The following is a 20564-nucleotide window of genomic DNA, read 5'->3' as shown; positions in this document are numbered from 1 at the left end:
ATGGAACCATAACGAGGAAAAAACTAATCAATCAAAATTGCCCCAGGTATCACAGATGATATAGAATTAGCAGATAAGGACAGTGAGAAGCTGGAGGAAAGTCTGAACATGTGAGGGAGAAACCTGGAAATGGAACAAGAGCAGAATAGACATTGCAGAGATGAGAGAATGTGGAGACATGACGAGAAGTGATTTTAAATGAACTGGAGCAAAAAATAAACAGAACACCAGTAAGTATGAGACGACTTCAAATGGCCTAAAAGATGTATATTTGAATTTCTCAGGGGGGGTGGTAAACAAGAGGACAAAACAAAATATGTGAAGAAGTAATGAGCAAAACTTTTCCAAATTTAATGAAAACTATGAAATCACAAATCCAAGAACTCAATGAACCCTAAGTAAGAAAAACATGAAGAAAAGTACACCAAGGAACACCAAAATCAAATTGTTTATATCAGTAAAAGAGAAACATTTTAAAAGCGGGGGTAGAGGGGGAGGAGAGGAGCACCAGCACAGGGGTCAAAGATACGGACAGCATATTTCTTGCCAGAAAAACGTAAGCTAGAAGACATTCTCAAAGTGCTGCAGATTAAAATCACAATGCAATACCACTATACACCTATTAGAATGGCCAAAATTAAAAACACAACCATACCAAGTATTGATGAGGATATGAGGCAACTGGAGCATTCTCATACACAGCTGGCAGAATGCAAAACAATATAACCACTTTGGAAAAAGTCTGTCAGTTTCTTAAACAAACATACCCCTACCATATGACCCAGCCACTCTGATCCTAGGAATTCATCCAAGAGAAATGAAAGCACACGTCCATACAGAGATTTATACACCGATGTTCACAGCAGCTTTATTTATAAGAGTCCTAAACTGGAGACAATCTAAGTGTCCATTAGTGGGTGAATGGATGAAGAAATTCTGCTGTGTCCACATACCAGAATATTACCCAGCAACAAAAAGGAATGAACTGATACACCCAACATCATCAATTAATCTCAAAATAATTATGCTGGATGAAAAGTAAGATTGTGTTTATATAAAATTCTAAAAAAATACAAATGAATCTGTAAGGAAAACAGATCAGTGGTGTCCAGGGGACAGAAGGTAAGAGGAGGAAGAGACATGAGGGAACTTTTAGGAAGTGAGGGGGTATGCATATTATCTTGATTTTGGTGACTTTTTCCCAGGTATGTATGTATGTTAAAAGGGATCCAATCTGGGGCGCCTGGGTGGCTAGGTTGGTTAGGCGTCCAACTTCAGCTCAAGTCACGATCTCGCAGTCCATGAGTTCGAGCCCCGCGTCAGGCTCTGGGCTGATGGCTCAGAGCCTGGAGCCTGCTTCCGATTCTGAGTCTCCCTCTCTCTCTGCCCCTCCCCCGTTCATGCTCTGTCTCTCTCTGTCTCAAAAATAAATAAAAACGTTAAAAAAAAATTTTTTTTTTAAAGAGATCAAATCTTATATTTTAAATATGTGCACTACCTTGTATGTCAATTATGCTTCAGTAAAGCCATCAAACAAAAACCAACAATTAACAACCAATGTTAATGAGAAAGTAGCAATTATGAGCACTGATGGGGGTATCAATGTGAACAGAATATTCAAATAGAAAAAATACAATACGTATCTTAGCTGAAAAAAGATTTAAGACATAATCAAGAAGAGAAAGAAAAAGTGTTCACGTTAGGCAAAAAGTCACAAAATACGTTTAAAGTTAACAGTGAAGAAAGTAAGTTTTTCACCTTCAGGAGACTGTAACTCTTCAGAAAGGAAGTAACTATGGACCCCCACTGAAGGAGGGAAATTCTGTTTTAAAGATTGTCAAAACAGTATAAAACTCACTCACTTTCAAAATTAACACTAGAAAACAATGCATTATCCAATAAATAGAACTAAACATAAAACATGCACTTTAGTTCTAAGCTAAGAGTTCAGAGGAAGGAGGAAGAGGAGGAAGGTGAGATGGAACAAAGACGGCACTAAATTGTGGCTTCACAGTTGTGCCCCGAGCACTGGGCTGACAGCTGATGCACGGTGGATACTCAAAACTGTACTGCACTCAATCCAGTCTTCCTTTGCTCCTGCTGTACCTTTCCCTGTCCTTCCCGATCCAGGGAAACCATGTTCACGTAGCATTTATCTCTGGGAGGATGCCTTCACTAGCAGCAGCTGAGTTCCTCGGAGACCGACCAGCCTCACGGCTCAGTCTGGCATTCACTTGTGCCAAGGGCTCGAAAAGTCTTTCTTTTCCTTCAAGTGAGCCAAGAAGAATGCAGGAAGTTCAGAGAACATGGCCCTGGCCCCTCCACCTCAAACAATGGATCCAGTGATGCCAGGCCCACTGGGATTCTGTCAATCAGCTGGCCAGTGCCTGTGCCAGTGCCATGATTAGGACCACAGCCACTGCATGGACCTCATTCTATGGAATTAGGGAGTTTTGTCTTTGTGTTTTCTTTTAAGTGTGAATATGTATATTTGAAATTAAAAAGGAAATAAGTAAAAGAAAATAAACAGAAAACACTCAGGCTCTAGACATTTACTGTGAAATCTTCAGAGCCATCAATCCATTCACTGGCATGTGTGTTAAGGTCCTTTGGCCTTCACAAAGCCGCCTTTGTCCTTTCAGAGATTGGGCTCACCCTGCAATACCACAAACTGACTTTGGAACAAGTACATTTTATGCCCTAGGCCACTTCTCCCTAATCAGAATCTAGAGAGTTTTGGTCCAGTTTCTCCATTCATCCATTCAACATTTGTTGAGCACCTATTCTGACTATATGCAAGCAAATACGATGTCAAATATGGTACAGACAGGAAACACTAACAAACAAAATCAGAAAAATGTCTCCATGAGCTAATGTTCTGGCAGAGAACATATACTCTATGATAACCTTCAAGCCCTTTGACTAGGAAAGCCACAGGAACACACAGGGGTGGGGGCACATTGGGGTACAGGCTGCTCAGGTAGGTGGTATTCCCAGAAACCTAATGGAACTGGTTCACAGCCCAGGTTTCCAACACTTGAAAACCAATATAAAAGATTATACACAGAAATATCTGGAGGGGAAGAACTTTTGTAATGTCCTATTAGAACAACATATCAAGAGTGATCCAAGAATCCAGTCAGTGCTTATCAAAGTGCTGCCTGCTGCCAGACCTCTCAATTCACATGAAAACTGGAGGGTGTCCACTGGATGGAAAACTGAAGGACTTGGGAACATTAGCTGTTGTTTTCATCTCATCTCCCAGTGAAAGGCTGTGGCTTAGGAAGAAAAAGAAGGAAATGAGAACAGCTGGCTGCAGTGTCGCTCAAGAATCAACCAGAAGGTATTTAATTAGAGGGGGAAATGCCCAGCTTGGCCCTGAAGACAGGGAGCTGATGTGATGCGGGTGGAGGTGTTCACAAAGCTCAGGAGAAAATGACAGGCAAGTGAGTAAAAGCAATCTCCACCATGTCTAAAGTCTACACTCCACTGCATATGCAGAGCATGGCCAATAGAACAAACCTTTTTAAAAAACAACAGAGATAAGCGCTATCTCCCACATACCTTAAGGCCTGCAGGGTGGTCTTGACTTGAACATGGTAATGGGATGTGGGCAAGAGATACTCAGAATAACAGCTGATAGAAGAAGCAGAGATGGAAGGACTGCCACTCTACTTCAAGCAGATATGAATGCAAGTGGAAATCAACGAACCAGATGTTCACGGAGTATGGGAATGAAAATGAAAGGAGCGAAATCAAGCTTCTCAAAGTAAGGGTACATAGCCTCAACAACCACACCAGATGGAAGATAAAACCCACACAGCAGGCAAGACAGGAAAAGGGCATCAACCATCTAGGTGTCTGCTTAAGGACAGACGTCTTCTGCCAAAAACATAGCATGTGAATACTTGGGGCCTGCCCTCGTGACGATTCTCTCTCCCAGTAGGCTGGAGTAGCAACCAGGGTAATTTTCACCCTGAACACGACTTCTATCAATGAGAAAGAACTGGGGAAGCCCAGGGGAAGATGCCCACATGGTCCTACAGCTCTTGAGGAAGAGCCTCAGCCACCACCCCACACAGGGAGAACACAGAACTCAAGTCTCCAAATGCCAAAGATTTCCTAGAAAACACCAAACAACAGGAATAGAATAATACATCAAATTCTGTTAAAGAAGCAAGGACAGTCTAAAGAAGGCGGTTAAACAGGCACCAACCTGCTGAGTTCTGATTTTAATCACATATCTTGTTAAGTTTTTACTGAAAGGTAACATACCTATGAAAACCTGTATGCATACCCTAAGTGTACAACTCAATGAACTTTCACAAATGGAACACACCAGTGTGGACAGCATTCCGATCAAGAAACAGCATCACAGCACCCCCAGAAGTCCCTTCCCATATGCCCCTTCAAGTCACTAACCTACCCGAGTAACACTAATCCTGATTTAACAGCACAGATTCATTTGCCTGTTCATATAACTTATATAAATGGAATCACACACTGTGTGCTATTGTGTTCATCATTATGCTTGTGAAAGTCATCCCTAAGGCTGCACGTAGCTGTAACCACTCCTCCTCACAGCCATACATACTCCATTACAGGAAAGGACGTGCCACTATGAGCATTCCTTTTATTAATGGGTACAGTTTGGAGCTATTAAGAACCATGTTGCTAAGACATGAACAATGAAATGCATGTCTTCTGGTTGATGTTTGTGCATTTCTGGTGTATCAGTTTACACTTCCACTAGTGGAGCACAGGAGCTCTGGCTGCTAGGCGGCCTGGCCAGCTTTGGCATCTTTTTGACTTTGTTATGTTAGCCATTCGGTGCATGTATGATAGCATCACTGACATACTTTTTAAATGTATTTCATTTGTTACACTTCGTTTACTTCTGAGAAGGAAATGAAGTCAGCTTATAATAAAAAGACAGATTAGACAGGAACAAGTTTTAAAGTTTTTTAAATGGCAAAACTGTAAAGAAAGAGGGCAAATAATCATACCAGAAACCTATATCAGCATATTAGTAATTGTCACAATTCAGCATAAAACTGGCATTTCTGAAATTTCCAGCAGCTAATAGCAAAAGTGAAATGTGACAAGCTATATACCTTTCAGTCTCTAGTAAAAGGAGTTTATAACAAATGGTCAAAAGGAATCCTATATGGAGGTTTAGATCAGTGTTCACAACATAATGGATATTTTTCAACAGCAGTTTTATAAAGATACAGAAGTACTTTGGGTAAGGTTCTCTGATTTCTCAATGCATCTCTGTATGAGGTTTAGACATAACAGTAAATTGTGATTTACTGAGGTAGCTCTTCAATAACTAAGCTTCTTAGAGTGAATTGCCAGAGGGTATCTTGGACTTCCTCTTTTAAATATCAGTTGTCTCAGGAGACTTTTAAAAAAAATAATTTTCACGTCTGATTATAAAGGTAATAAAAAGCTCATTATTAACACACACACACACACACACACAGGGGCACCTGGGTGGCTCAGCTGGTAAAGCATCCAACTTTAGCTCAGGTCATGATCTCAAGGTTCAGGAATTTGAGCCCCACATCGGGCTCTGTGCTGATGGCTTGGAGCCTGGAGCCTGCTTTGAATTCTGTGTCTCCCTCTCTCTCTGCCCCACCCTCCCCACCTTTCTCTCTCTCTCAGAGATAAATAAACATATTTTAAAAAAAGAAAAGAAGAGGGACGCCTGGGTGGCTCAGTCGGTTAAGCGTCTGACTTCGGCTCAGGTCATGATCTCACGGTCTGTGAGTTCGAGCCCCGCGTCAGGCTCTGTGCTGACAGCTCAGAGCCTGGAGCCTGTTTCAGATTCTGTGTCTCCCTCTCTCTCTGCCCCTCCCCTGTTCACGCTCTGTCTCTCTCTGTCTCAAAAATAAATAAACGTTAAAAAAAAAAATTAAAAAAAAAGAAAAGAAGAAATCAAACAGTAAACCCACCACCCAAAGATAGCTTTCTAGAGTTTTCTATAATAAAAAATATTAATCAATACTTTTAATTCATACACTTTTTCTTTTCCTTTTTTAAATCAATAGCAGTTTGTGGTATTTAATATATTTTGTGACTAGTTCATTATTTTAACAGCTACAGAAAAACTAATCTATTTATTTAACCAGAACTCTACTGAAATACAGATTACCCACAACTTCCTGCTACAAAAAACAGAAATCTTTGTGTACATTTCTAATTATTTCCTTAGAATAAATTCACAGAAGTAGAATTACTATGGTTAAAAAAGAACATGCACATAAAGGCTTTGCTACACCACCTAGCTGCCCCCAACACTGAAATCAATTTCCACCATTAAACTGTACGAGAGAATGTATGTCCTTGCATCTCACTGACCTTAGATGTTATTTTTCTTGTGGGTATTTTCACCACTTTCCAGGTTAAAATAAGACATTTCTAGGGGCACATGGGTGGCTCAGTTGGTTAGGCATCCGACTTCGGCTCAGGTCATGATTTCAGTTTGTGAGTTTGAGCCCCATGTCAGGCTCTGTGATAACAGCTCAGAGCCTGTAGCCTGCTTCAAGTTCTGTGTCTCCCTCTCTCTCTGCCCCTCCCATGCTCTCTCTCTCTCTCTCTCTCTCTCTCTCAAAAATATACAAACATTCAAAAAATTTAAAAAAAAGACATTTCTTTCTGAATTCTCTGACCCTTGGGTTTATAAGCAAGGATAAAAACCGAAGTCCGCTGGCCATCTGAATTTCTTAATTTGTGAAGTGCTATGGTGTTATCCTTCAATTCAACTCAGATATATTTATTTCAAGCTTAACTGTTTCCAGGCACACTGTTGGGTACTGGGAATACAGAAATGTACAAAAATGTAGAAAACTCTTAGGTGACATCCCTCACAAATCCCAAGGGTCTTATGTATTAGCATTCTGGACTTCCTGAAGAGCGCCACCCAAAACAAAGCTCTGCCTATTGGCATTCAAGGTGAGCTGTTCTGACGGCAACTTCCTCATTGACTCCCCCAGTGAGATCACATCGCCTGCCTTCTTTAGCAACAGTGGAATGACATGTACCAAGTTTATCTGAGATATGTATCAAATTATTTGGGAAGAAGTCCCAGAGAAAATAAAATAGATACAAAAGATGAAAGGAGAGAACCTCAATCAAAAACAAACAAAAGAAGAGTCCAGACCCATGTAACAGGGTCAGGGTGAACTAAGCCTGGGGGAGAGCTGCTGAGAACTTTGGTAAAGGCCTTCAGGGGGTGATGCTCCTATAAAGATGAAAAGGAGAGGTCCCCTATCTGAGAAACATGGTGCTCTTTGATTTCTGCATTCTTGATTCCAGGTAATTCTGAAATAGCAAAGTCTAAAGCACAGATGATTAGCACAGGACAGGATCAGCAAGGCTGAGCTTGGGGCATCTGTCTCAGACCCTGTGAACTTGAGGACACAGGCAGAATGCTGGCCAGACTTTCTGAGGACAAAGCTCTAGGAAATCTTCATACGACAAAGAACAGAATCCAGATTCAAACTAAAAAGATCAGGAGAGGCTAGACCAAGAAGTCAAAGCTGCTGAAAAGAAATTCAAGAGCAAAGTGTTAAGCTCTGAGCAGAGTCTAAGAATTGTTACAAACCAACCAAAGAAGCAGAGAATGAAAAAGGCCAGACTCAACAGCAGTTACGGTGGAAAAAGTCCAAGGAGTCCTTACCAGCAGGCAGCACACAAGTCAACAGGTGAGGAGGCTGCCAGAGGAGCCAGCTGTCTGGTTCCAGCAGCACCTGGAGGGCCACCTACTCCTTCTGCCTGACAAGCAGCTGTCCCCTCGGCCAGGCTGACACGGGCAGCCACAGAAAGGAAACCCAGGAGCCCGAGGGGCACAGAAGCCACCCCGAGGGCCATGTCAAGGAAGAACCCCAGAGGGACCGAGACAACATTTTTAGATATCTGCAAAGCTATCACATAGGTACAGAATAAAAGTCACTTCGAGGTAGTCTGGAGACAGAAAGTGAAAAAATAAGTAATATGAACGTTAACAGGTGCCATCTGTTGAGTGCCTACGATGAACAGGCACTATGAATGATTCCGAGCCTGGCTGACCTCCAGAGGCCCCCCGGGAAAATGGGGACCACAGGCACCAGTACAGAGGTGGGGCGGGTGAGGCCGTGCATGTCAAGACCGCAGAAGAGGGCCTACACGTCAAACCTCTCAGGAGAGGGTGCCCATCAGTCCACATAAAAGCCCTCACATGAACGTTCACAGCAGCATTATTCATAAAAGCCCCAAATGGAAATATCCCAAATGCCCATCAAGCAATGAGCAGACACACAAGATGCAGTCCACCCACACAGTGAACCGTCACGCAGCAGAGAGAGGATGAAGTGCTGACATCTTCAAGAGCACAGATGAACTCTTGAAAATACTATGCTTCAGGAGAGAAGTCAGTCACAAAAGACCACACATGGTAAGAATCCAGTCACATGAAATGTCCCCGACAGGCTAATCCACAGAGACAGAAAGAAGGTGAGTGACTTCTCAGTCCCTCAGGGACGGGGGAGGGAGGAATGGGGAGTGGCTGCCCCCAGGCTGCTTCTAGGGGATGTGAGGTCTGGCTCAATAAAAGGCTGCTTTTCAAAAGGAACCCATTACCACCTTCATTTGATCCACAGGCTTTGTGAGGCAGCTAGTTTACAGATAAGAAACCGAGGAAACAGAATCTGCTCTTGGTGCCAGGATCTAAACCAGCTCAAAGCCATACTCCCGGTCACTGTGCTGGTTATACCGTGGAACAAACGAACGGAAGGAACAAAGAGGTTGATTCCAGCAGGGCACAAGACCGGGAAGTCTAACCCTGCAAGCTGCACACTGGGTGGGCCCTGTGAGAGCAGTGCCCGAGCCTCACCACAGGTCCCAGCGGAACCCGAGAACAGACCACAAGCAAGGTGAAGGGGGTCCCACGTGTTCGGCTACCAGGAGGGTGCACCTGACAACCTCTTCCTGACCTTCCAACTGGAAGGCTACTCTCTATTCTCTCTGTTCTGAATCTCAAAACACCACAAAGGCTTTCTAACTTCATGTTGTTACTTTAAGCTATTCTTGGTTCCGTATATTTAAGAAATTATGGTTTCTCTATAGTTTTTAAAAACTGTGCGTGTCTGCCCTTGTCCCAAATAACAGGATTTCAAAGCTGACATTTATTTCAATCATTTGGCAGAAGGCTGGGAACTAAACAAGCCACGGAGACACTGAGGGCAGCTGGCATACTTACTGTAAAGTTCATTTCCTTGATGGCTAGCTTCAGGTATTCGAATCCCACAGTCACGGTATACTGAGTGTAATTCAAGTAGCCGAGGTGAGCCACAATAATTTCTGCACACTTCTGCAAAGACACAAGGAAGAGCTGTGTTTTTAAAGCAAGCAAGGTCGGCTCCGCCAGCAATTGACCCATGAAGTAACACACGACAACGACACAGGAGCACAATGAACCACCTCCAGGGAACTTGCCAGAGCCCAGAAAAATTCAGACATCAGCCAAAAACAATTCTTAGAAAGAAAGAACCAAATGGGTATTTTTGGAAACAAACAAACAAACAAACAATATATGGTTTATAATCATTAGAATCTTTCTACTTTGGATGATTCAGAACAGTGTCACCCGCATAAAAAAGGTAACTACACAATGCAAACCTGACGTTCACACAAATACAATAGGGTGGGGTGGGGGGTGGTGTAAGCCAAGACACAACAAATCAGACCCCCCCCACCCTCACTCTCCTCCCTGCTCACTCCCACAGCTGCTGCACAATATACAGAGTGGACTGCATGCCCCCTCGCCCCAATGTCTGGTCCTTCCTACGCAGAGCCCCTGTAGTCTCTGTTAGGAGGTCAGGCCCACACCTAAGACAAAGGCTGTGGGAACAATGGCTAGTGTGATCACACAGGTGTGTGTGCTCATCTGTCGGCCAAGAGCCCCATCTTCTGTCTTGTACAATTAGGAACCGGCTCCCCTCTATTCACTGGGGGTGGTGGAGCCCTTACTCCGGATGGGGATGTTTACTCAGTGGCCAGGCAGGCAGTGACCTTGGCACAGCCACACTGCCTGGCACACCCCCTCAGAAGTTCTCTCCGTGTCTGACAGCCCAGTCTCTGGGTGGCACCTGTGACGGCTGTGGCTTTGAACAGGGCAGTCACCCCTACCACTGATCAGAGGCTCCCCGAGCTAGGAATGTCTGAGGTCAGGGTAGGAAAACAGATCTGGGTGTTTGTAAGAAGCCTTCAAAAGATACAAGGACAATCTGAAGGCAGGGGTGCTGACCTCAGGGCCGGGGAAGAAGTCAGAAGAAGGTGGTGTGCATGCCTTCCCTGGTCTCAGCAAACCCAATTCCACCTTTTGTTCCTCAAAGTCAGGTCACAGGAGGACATATGGAAAGAGGGGCAGCTAAGTCCTGGGTGTGATCAGGAATGGAGAGGATCGCACTCGTGAAGGTATTCATGTAGCACAGGTGACCACTTCTTACAAATCTGGACTTTCAGGGGACGTTTATGTTAACAACACGGTTATACCTCAGGCTGTACACATCTTCAGGTTTAAAAAAGCTGTAGTGAGTCCACCTGACGATCTGGGAGGGAGGGGAGGGGGTCTGAGTTCAAGCTGTGGTTCGAGCACCGATCACGATGTGCTTGTGCGATCACTTGATGAAAGCACAGCAGCCTGTCACCCGCCCGGTGCGGACCACTTGCTACCCGAGGCAGACAGCGTTTTCTCTTCACATCAAGACAAAGGCAGCGTAAAGGGTGGTTGATATCTCTACAACATAAAAAAATCCCATCTTTTTTTAAGTCAGGGCAATGCTCCTGGGAGAGCTAGGGTGGGACCTGCACAGACAGAACAGAAGAGAGAAGTCCCCAAGGCGACACAGCGTAAACTGAAGTAGGGCCACCGACAGGAGAGGGGAGACACTGCGGCGAGGCACAAAGGGCCACTGTCAAGGTGCACAGTGTGGCGGGCAGTGCCACAGCAGTGCAGGCAAGCAGCCTCGCAGGCGGCCTGGCACTATACAAGGTGCCCGAGTCTTCCTAGTTGGCCTGAGACCTTCCCCAGTTTCAAAGGGAAAGTCCCCCATCCTGGGAACTCCTCAGTCCTCGCAAACCAGAACGATTAGTCACACCAGCCTTAGGACGAAGTCACTGACCGCCTGCTCAGTACGAGAAAGAGCAAGGCCAGCTGAGGGCGGACTCCAGCCTGCCCTCCGGGGGTGGAGGCAGGGCCACGGCCTGAGCAGAGGCCCTTTCAGACCCCGCATCCATCATCCCTCCCGTGTACTGGGAGCTAACACAGCACCTACTGGACACAGACACGGCAGGTGCAGGGCCCCCATGGGCACCGACACGCAGGCGCTCACATATGATATTCGACTTGATCCTCACCACTTTATGAGGACGGTCAGGGAAGGCGTAACCCCACCCTGCAGTCAAGGAGAACACGTTACAGGCCGGCCCAGCCCTGCTCCAGTGGGTGATTACAGAGGAGGCAGAACGAGGGTCTGGTCACTTGTGTTTCCGGAGCAGCACCTGCCAGGCCCATGAGGCCGACCCAGCGGGCAGAGCTGCCACGCGGTCCCAGGGAGCAGGCCCTGGCAGAGAGGAAGCATAGATGCGGGCCAGGGAACCACAGACGGGGGCCAGCCATCCAACAGGAGCCCTGCCATCTGAATCCTTTCCTGCCAGGACAAACAGTCCCGCTCTTCACTCTTCTCAACCGGGCGGTGCGTGGTTGCTAAGGATACACGCTGCACAATAACAAACCACGAGCTGAAATCCTGCCCCCCCCCCCCCCCCCCGTCACTAGTGTCACCTCAGGCAAGTACTCTGACCTTTCGGAGCCTCAGTTTCTTACATAATTCGGGGCTCTGGTAACAGTGCCTGCTCCGTGGGCCTGCTCTGGGGACTCAATGAAACCTGACTGCATGGAAAGCCAGGCATGAGGCCTGTCGGGGAAACCACTTTCCTAACCCTACACTCCAACGCATTCTCTTTTCTGATGTTCCCCATGTTCTCCAGGCCACCTGCTGAGTCCTAGGGAGCTTCCCAGCTCTATACAGAGGGGTTCTGGCTCTGATTCTTGGGATTCCAACAGAATATGGTGCCAAAAAATAATCGAGAGTGAGGGTTCCTTTCTCACTTTGGACCACCAGGTTTCCTAACCCATAACCACACAGTACGTCCGAAAGTAGACACTCAAGCAAGCAGGCTGCTCTTCCTAAGGGGCCTGGGCCTCAGCCCCCACAGGTGATCAGGGTGTTCATCACAGGGCTGACGCCCGAGACCCCGGCAATTCGGAATGACCACGAACAACGGCAGACTTCAGAGACGACAAGCAGCCCGTAAAGAGTCACCGGTAGACACCAGGCATCATATGTGGGTTCACGTATCATGTGTACATGTGTGTAAGTTTGTAAGAATTTCTAAGGGTATCAATGTATAAAGTTAGGTGCATTTTCCACACCGCCATTGGTGTGACTCAATGCTTTTACTTCAGAGAGCACATATGTAATAGTGCAGCATGATGAATAATCACTGACCAATCAAATGCACTCACCCCCGCACAGGTGAGGGTCCTTGTCCGATTGTGAACTTTGTTATGAATGAACATGGTGGTTCCATCTTGAGCTACACCATCAACTTTAACAGTCATGAGAAAGCTTGTCCGAATAGATGTTTCTACAAAAGAAAGAAACCATGTCAGGCACATCACACTTGCAAAGGTAAGAGCCCAGGAGGGTCCTTTGACCACCTCAGCCTTGGCACATTTGAAAACCTCACACTTGTCAGCGAAGTAAAACCTTTCCATTAGGTTCTACTTCCAACCCATTGTCCAGGAGCCTATGTGAAAACCTTCATTCCAGAGCCATCATTTTTGGTTCACAAAAGGGCAAGTATTTGATGGCTAATGAAATTTTATTTTTTATTTCTCCACATAAATGTTTAACTTCACTTTACACCAAAATAAAGCTAGATTTATTTTTCTGTTTATATAATTTATTATTTTGTTTTTATGTCCACTGTTAAAAAATCAAGGAACAAAAAATACTAATCCTGAGGCACCTGGGTGGCTCAGTTAGTTAAGCATCTGACTTTGGCTCAGGTCATGATCTCATGGTTCTGTGCTGACAGCTCAGAGCCTGGAGTCTACTTCAGATTCTGTGTCTCCCCGTCTCAGCCCCTTCCCTGCTCATGCTCGCTAGCTCACTCTCTCTCTCTCAAAAATAAACATTAAAAAGAAATAAAACACTTATAATCCCATCGCCAAGAGATAACCATAATTAACATGTTGTGTCCATCCTTCCAGACCATTTTCTAGACATAAAAATACACAGTGATGCCAAATTTATTTTTGTTTTTTAAAATGTTATAAAAACTGTGGCGCCTGGGTGCCTCAGCCGGTTAAGCTTCTGACTTTTCGGCTCAGGTCATGATCTCATGGTTTCGTGAGTTCCAGCTCCACGCCGGGCTCTGTGCTGACAGTGTAGAGCCTGCTTGGGATTCTCTGTCTCCCTCTCTCTCTGCCCCTCCCCCACTTGCGCTCTCTCAAAATAAATAAACTTTAAAAAAATAATGAAATGTTATAAAAAAGGATTAAATTTTTTGTAATATACATTTTTCTTCATTTAATTTACTGCGGTCATGGGGTTATCTTTTCAAATTCTTTCTCAACCAAATTCTTTCTCGCCTGATCACAGAACATGGAAAATAACGTGGGTGGTCATTTCTTCAGTTCCCCCCGGATGGTATGTAACTGGTGCCACTCTAGACGAACAGAGCCGATGCATTGTAAACCGTGGGTGCTGCAGGGCAGGGCTTCTCAGCCTCAGCAGCACTGATATTTTGAGGCCAGACAATCCTTTGTCATGGGACAGCCCCGTGCACTACAGGCTGTTTAGAAGCATCCCTGGCCTCCTCCCTCTAGATACTGGTAACATCCCTCCTCCCCAGTGGTGACAACCAAAATGTCACAATGTTCCTAGACACTGCCAACTTTCCCTGGGGGACAGAACCATTGGCTCAGGGCATCAGAACTTAATTCTCTCCCAGAACGCGAAGGCAAAAGCCTGCTGTAGCAGCACCTACGCTTTGCAGCCACTTAGCTAAGCTGATCGGTGCTCCCTGAGAGCTGACCAATGCTGACTTACTTCTAACTTACTCTGGAAGACACTGGCAGACTTTTGAGGGGCTTTCAATTTGTTGCCATTATAAAGAATAATGACCATCCTTGTGATCCACCTCTGAGAACTTGTTCAAAGATTCTAAAGCTCCCTCCATCTTTCAGATATGGTGCTTTGTACAAAGAAAAATCATTCCAAAATGCCAGACTTCATACCTTTTGATTGATCCAACTCAACAACACATGTCAGCCACAGTTGCTGATTATATGTAGATAGTGGATTTGAAAGTATTTGAATTGGCTTCAGCTAAGGCAAAAAGAAAAAAAAAAGTTAAGGAATCCATATGACCTTTTCATTCAGTCTGTCTTAAATGTAAATACAAAAATTTACATTTAGCAAAAAAGGTTGGAGTGTTAGCTCTGAAACAGAAATGTGCAGCTTTCATTTAGACAATACAGTGAAATTCTGCCTCCAGAAAAAGAAAGGACTTTCTACTGCAGTCACCTCTGTCTTACAAACACCTCTAAGCAGGCGATTTCCACCACCTGCAGCCTTGGGATCACATTCCTACTTAAATACCAAAAGGCTATCTTGGAGAAAAAAACTAAAAGTACATATAATGAGATGCGGTGTTAAGATAATAAAGGACATCAAAGACGTATTTCCGTATTTCCGTATTCACAGGAATCGTTCCCCAGTACCAGTGTGCCAGACCTGTTGCTGGGTGAGGTTGGTTGTCTTCAGCTTTAGCGAAGTCTTAACACCCCTGGAGAGAAAAATTAGAGGGGACCAGGTTGCCAATAATACTTCTGCCAATGACACTTTGAGCAGTGTCTGCTGAAAACCACAATACTGGCTTCTGGCAGCCCGGGATACAGAGAACACTGTGTAAGTGTTTGAAAACCACCCAGGGTTCCAAAGAAACACATTATTAGAATGTGTAGTCTCTGCATGTAAATATATCATTTCTGTGTTTTAGCCCCGCGGAAACTCCCTGTGCCCGAAGGCGTGCCCGAAGCCACCGAGGCAATGATGCCTACCAGCGGGTGGTCTAGCATCTTGCAGAAGTGAGCGTGAGCTCTTGCAAGCAAGTCAGTTTGGTGGGACGGCTGTTATTTTCAGTGTCAAAAAAGGACTTACGTTCTGAGACAGAAATTGTAAAAGACCAAACTATGGTTAGGAAGCTCCATGGCGGCACCTCTTAGATCAGATCCTCAGGGCAAGAAATAAATAAAATAAACACACATGCTAGCGGGCTAACCAGAGGGCCCTTTGAAACTAGGAATAGGAAGAAAAAGGATTACAAGGTAAGCTTTAGGACATTTTTGTCCTTTTGCTTTTTTGAAAATCTTAAGGGTGAAAACCCGCCAGGGAGCTAAGAGAAGGAAGACAAGAAGATATTTGGGGGCAAATAATCCAATTTAAACTTGTTATGATGCCATGAGAATGTAGGACAACTGAATTCAGTTTACAGATAAAGATACTATGTCTGATATGCAGAAAAATAAAGGGGTTTCGTTGTTTGGGCTCTCACAAGTTAGCATTTATTAAAGAGTACTGAAATTCTCCAACTGGAAGGACCTTTGTTTTTCTCTAAAGATGGTGAAGAATCAACCACATGAAAGAAAGAAAAGAAAAAGGATTTTTCACTTAAACCGAGTTCATACAAGGAATGACCAAACAATCGTCAGAAAGACCTGTGCCTGTTAGAAACCCGACATGGAGACAGCATCTTCACTTGCATAAAAATAATAAAAAATAGTCAGATGCCTGAGTGAGCACTATTAGAACTTACAATCTAGTAAGACTCATGGGCGGGAGGAATCAGGGGGAGTTAACCAGCATTTGGAAAGGAACCGCTGCTCCCTCACAGGTAACACCACCGGCCTCTCACAGTGCTGCGGTATTCACTGCAGCAGAAAAGGACCTTTCGGCAAACAAGAGCCCAGGGCCCAGCGGCTGACAGCGCTGTAAGAAATGCGTGCTGCCGAAGAAGGGAGCTGCAGGGCAAGGGTGGTGCGCGGACCCTCCACGCAGAACAGGACCGTGTCTGAGTCACCGGGAAGTTTCTAGGGCCCCTCCAGCTGCCACTTCGACCCAGTCTTACCTTTTTACTATTACTTAGTGAAAAATTAGCTGCGGAAGTCTGGATCACTTTGGGCCCTAAAAATGTAACAGAGAAGGAAAAAACCAGGTTATATCTATATCAATAATTAATTTATTGTTTTTCACTTAAAAATTTTTTTAACGTGTATTTCTCAGAGAGACAGAGACAGAGCACAAGTGAGGGAGGGGCAGAGAAAGAGGCAGACAGAATCTGAAGCAGGGTTCAGGCTCTGAGCCGTCAGTCAGCACAGAGCCCAAAATGGGGCTTGAACTCACAGACCGCGAGATCATAACCTGAGCTGAAGTGCTGAAGGTGGACACTTAACTGGCCACCCAGGCACCCCTATCGATTGTTTTTCAAATGCCAAGAAAGACTTGCATTATGTAGAGGTGGCCCTATTTTCCTGGTCTGTCCTTAGGGGACATATAAACATACAAACAGACACACAACATCGCAGACCAGGCGAACATCACGTGACCACCACACAATGTGTGTGACTTCCACAGGATCTAGACATGCAAAACCTCTCCTTTGCTTTCAATGAGGGCTCACTCAGTAGTGCTCCGATCCAAGAAACTGTTAATGACACGGACACTGTCTATAGATTTTATAAAGTATAACAATTTCTGCTAAAAAACTAAGTCACATTTATCAGTTCATCCAATTAATCCAGTCTTCCAAAAATATGTATTGAGTTCAGGATATAAAAAAACATAAAATATTTTAATGCATACTCAAGGCTTTTCCTGAAATAACAGATCTATAAGCTTCATGGAATCCTACAATGTAACTGTTCAGAGTTTTGGCCTTAAAAGAAGCAATCAAACGAGACAGTGTGAAGCAGATTTTAATTTAATTTGTTCTACAATAAATCACACTCAGCTGGGATGCCAGTTTTCTGGGCTGCCTGGGTGACCATCCCCAGCCTGTTGCCCAGGAACCGCCATGTACAGAAGGAAATACTCGAGTACGTACAGCAAGTATGTAAGTGACATAGCAACATGTGTCTGGAACCGTTATGAATGCTGACAGGCTGTCCCTATGTGGGAAGGAGGCTTTCGGCCACAGTGAGGCTTATTTTAAATAGACTCACAATCTCAGTAAATCCCTGTTCCAGGAAATAAGGCAATCTGCTTTCTCAGAAAGAATTAAGAACTGGGAGTTGCAAAGTCCAGACTCTAGTCTTAGCCAACTTGGCTTTTTGAATCTGTTTTCACATCTGCAAAACGAGGGGTGACAAACCCACTGGTCACTAGCACACTCTTAATCTGAAATCCTAACAATGTTACCACAGGACGTAGGATGGTGATTTTTGTGTCAACTGACTGGGCCCTGGGGTGCCCAGATACTTGGATAAACATGATTCTGGCGAATCAGTGGACAGATGAGAAAAAAGATGGTCCTCCCCAATGTGGGTGGGCCTCATCCAAATGGTTGAAGGCCTGAACAGAGCAAAAGGCTGAATGGGGGAGAATCTGCTCTCTGCCCGGTCTTGTCCTCGGTCTTCAAGCTGGCACATAGGTCTTCATCTGTTTCCAGACACAAGCTGGAACTTAACCAGCTCTGCTATGCCTCCATATCTTGGAACTTCTCAGCCTCCATTATCATGTGAGCCAGTTCCTTACAGTAAATCTCTCTTTCTTCTCTACCCCTGCCCCTCTCTCTCCCTGTCTCCCTGTCCCTCCCTCCCCCCTCCTATGCGTATGTGTGTCTGAGTATATACATATATATGTATCTCCCCTTTGGTTCCATTTCTCTGGAGAACCTTGACTAATACAGAGTTTGGCACTGAGAGTGGTTAAAGAGGAACAGAATATTAATAATGAGCTTTTTTAATACTGGTTCTGGGGTTTCTGGAATTGGCTCTCTAATCTGATTAGATTTAAAGATGCTAATGATTGGGGTGCCTGGCTGGCTTACTCAGTTAAGTGTCCCACTTGCTTTCAGCTCAGGTCATGATCTCACGGTTCGTGGGATCAAGACCCATGTCAGGCTCTATGCTGACAGTGCAGAGCCTGCTTGGGATTCTCTGTTTCCTTCTGTCTCTGCCCCTCCCCTGCTGTCTATCTCTCTCTCAAAATAGATGGATAAACTTAAAAAAAAATTTTTTTTTTATAACAAACAAATAGAATGAGGTTGACTGGTTGTTCCTAATGTCCTTGGATAACGTGGTAAAAGAAAAGGCGAGGTCAGGGGTTTGAATTCCCAGCTCCAGAGCTGCATAAATGATCTGACAGCTTCTGTGCGCCCTGACAGAGACCCTTATCACCTGTAGCCATAGGGGCTGAGTGCTGAAAATCAAGCTCAGAATCTCATCCTGCAACTGGCAGAATTACAATGCAAGTTGGACACCGGCCTCACAGGCTCACTGCTGAAGCGAGGGCACTGACTGGGGAGCAGTGGGGTCCTGGTCTGGGGATGTGGGATCCCGGTCTGGAGACGCACAGGAGGATCCGGAGGAAGCTGGGGGTGTGGAGCTACTATGTTTCAATGCATCTTCTTTGCCACTAGACGAGTTCTCTCCATTCCCAGTAGAAACAGCCCTCCCACCTCCTTCCTGGACGAAGACCCTGCATTACCTACGCAAGTGATCCCTGAGGATCAGGCAAGACGATGCAGATTCTGCTGAGCAACCTTCCCTCTTTGCTTCTAGAACAATAACTAGACTCAAGTCCCAACAGGCCCCTGAAGGTGAGGCACCAAATATGACCCACGAGGAGATGCACTACACTCTCAAAGAATACTTGAGTTTTCGGATTTATACAGAGAGAAATCTGGGGAACGTGTATGGGAATGACTACTAAGGGTGTGGGGAACACGGTGGAAGGAATGTAAATTGGATCAGGCTGGATTTGTGGACATGGGCTCACTCAGCAGAGATACTGCGTTGCGTGCTAGAGCTCAGGGAGTTAGGAGGGGCTCTAACAGTTCGGTTGGCTGGTTAAAACTTGGACCAAAAGGTGGTCCCCAGTGAGCAAATCAGAAATGCCACACCTGCCTTGGCTTAATGGAGAGGAGGGGATTGGGAGACTTGGGGAGACTAGAACATTGGGGCGGATTTGTCATTTAAGACCTGCTGGAAGAGCCCAGAAGACAGACCTTTCCCACTACTGTGAGGAATAAATGTGTGAGGGGAGCCCCAGCATCCTGAAAGAACTCTGTGACGGCCCTGCTCGGCAGGCCACCCAGAGTGCAGGAGCCATGACCACTGAACGGGGGGAAACCAAACGTGATGGGAGTCACTGAATCCTAGCAGCGGTGGGGCCAAGCAGAGGGACTCAGCCACCAAAAGCAAGGTGGGTATGGTCACTGTAATGAACAGGAGAGTCAAAGCAGCAATCTGACCATCTGATTCACACAGACCTGTGGTGCTGGCTAGTTGACTATGGTGTTTCCAGAAGTGAAATACACAGGAAGCCCACTATAGTGTTACCTGATCTGTGTAAGCAGAAAATTCTAAGTGAACAAAAGTGTAACCTGAATCATAAACACAGGAAGTTGCAGCCCATCAATAGATTCCAGATTTGAGCCGGGTTACAGACTCAAACCTTGAGTGAAGAGGAGACAGGGTCCCCTTAAGAAAGCACCCCAGTACACTGCCAAAAATGTGTACTATTAATCATTCTCCCAAAGGAACCTACAACCTTTTACCAAGATGACCGCACACTGGGGAAAAGGAAATACATTTTGGGGACCCCCGGACAGCGGCTCTGAACTGACCCTAATTTCAGGAGACCCAAAACATCAGTGCGGTCCACCAGTCAGAGCAGGGACTCACGGAGGTCACGCGATCAGTGGGGTTTTAGCTCAGGTACGTGTCACAATGGGCCCAGTGGGTCCCCAGTTCCAGAACGCAGAACTGCACTAGATACACTCAGGGCCTGGCAGAATCCCCACCCTGCAGGGAGCCTCTACTTACAACAATATAATCAAAAGCAGTATCGCATGCCTGGAGGGACTGCAGCCGTGAGTTCTCCCATCCCCCAACCTGAAAGGTTCCCACCACACGGCCGTTCAACTCGCCTATCTGGCCTGGGCAGAAGGTGGGTGGCTCTCGGAGGCGACAGCAGATCGCCACTAAGCATCACCGGGTGTGGTTCGAACGGCAGCTGCTGTTGCAGGCAGGGTTTCATTGCTTGAGCAAATTCACACATCCTCTGGGACCTGACAGGCAGCTGCTGATCTGGCAAACGTCATTTTCTTCATCGCTGAGAGCGAGGCTCACCAGAAGCCAGGCCAGCAATACACCTTCACGGTCCTCCCTCAAAGGAATGTCAAATCTCCGGCCCTACATCCTAATTTGGTTCGCACGGACCTTGGTC

General features: G+C 45.5%; 1 protein-coding gene across 1 annotated transcript in view; it reads right to left on the bottom strand.

Annotated features, from left to right (window-relative positions):
• The window catches only part of TMEM181 (transmembrane protein 181), a 74231-nt gene that overhangs the window by 17209 nt on the left and 36458 nt on the right, over positions 1-20564 (bottom strand). Inside the window, exons 3-6 of the mRNA XM_058735786.1 lie at positions 16243-16298; positions 14351-14441; positions 12572-12693; positions 9242-9352 (exon numbers count right to left, since the gene is read on the bottom strand). Of these exons, the coding sequence (XP_058591769.1) occupies positions 9242-9352; positions 12572-12693; positions 14351-14441; positions 16243-16298 (380 nt within the window). The remainder of the gene's footprint in view (positions 1-9241; positions 9353-12571; positions 12694-14350; positions 14442-16242; positions 16299-20564) is intronic.

The sequence above is a fragment of the Neofelis nebulosa genome, chromosome 6, assembly GCF_028018385.1.
Source record: "Neofelis nebulosa isolate mNeoNeb1 chromosome 6, mNeoNeb1.pri, whole genome shotgun sequence".
In the NCBI taxonomy this organism is placed as follows: Eukaryota; Metazoa; Chordata; class Mammalia; order Carnivora; family Felidae; genus Neofelis; species Neofelis nebulosa.
The sequence above is the reverse complement of the archived record's forward strand: the minus strand, read 5'-3'. Positions and strand labels throughout refer to the sequence as shown.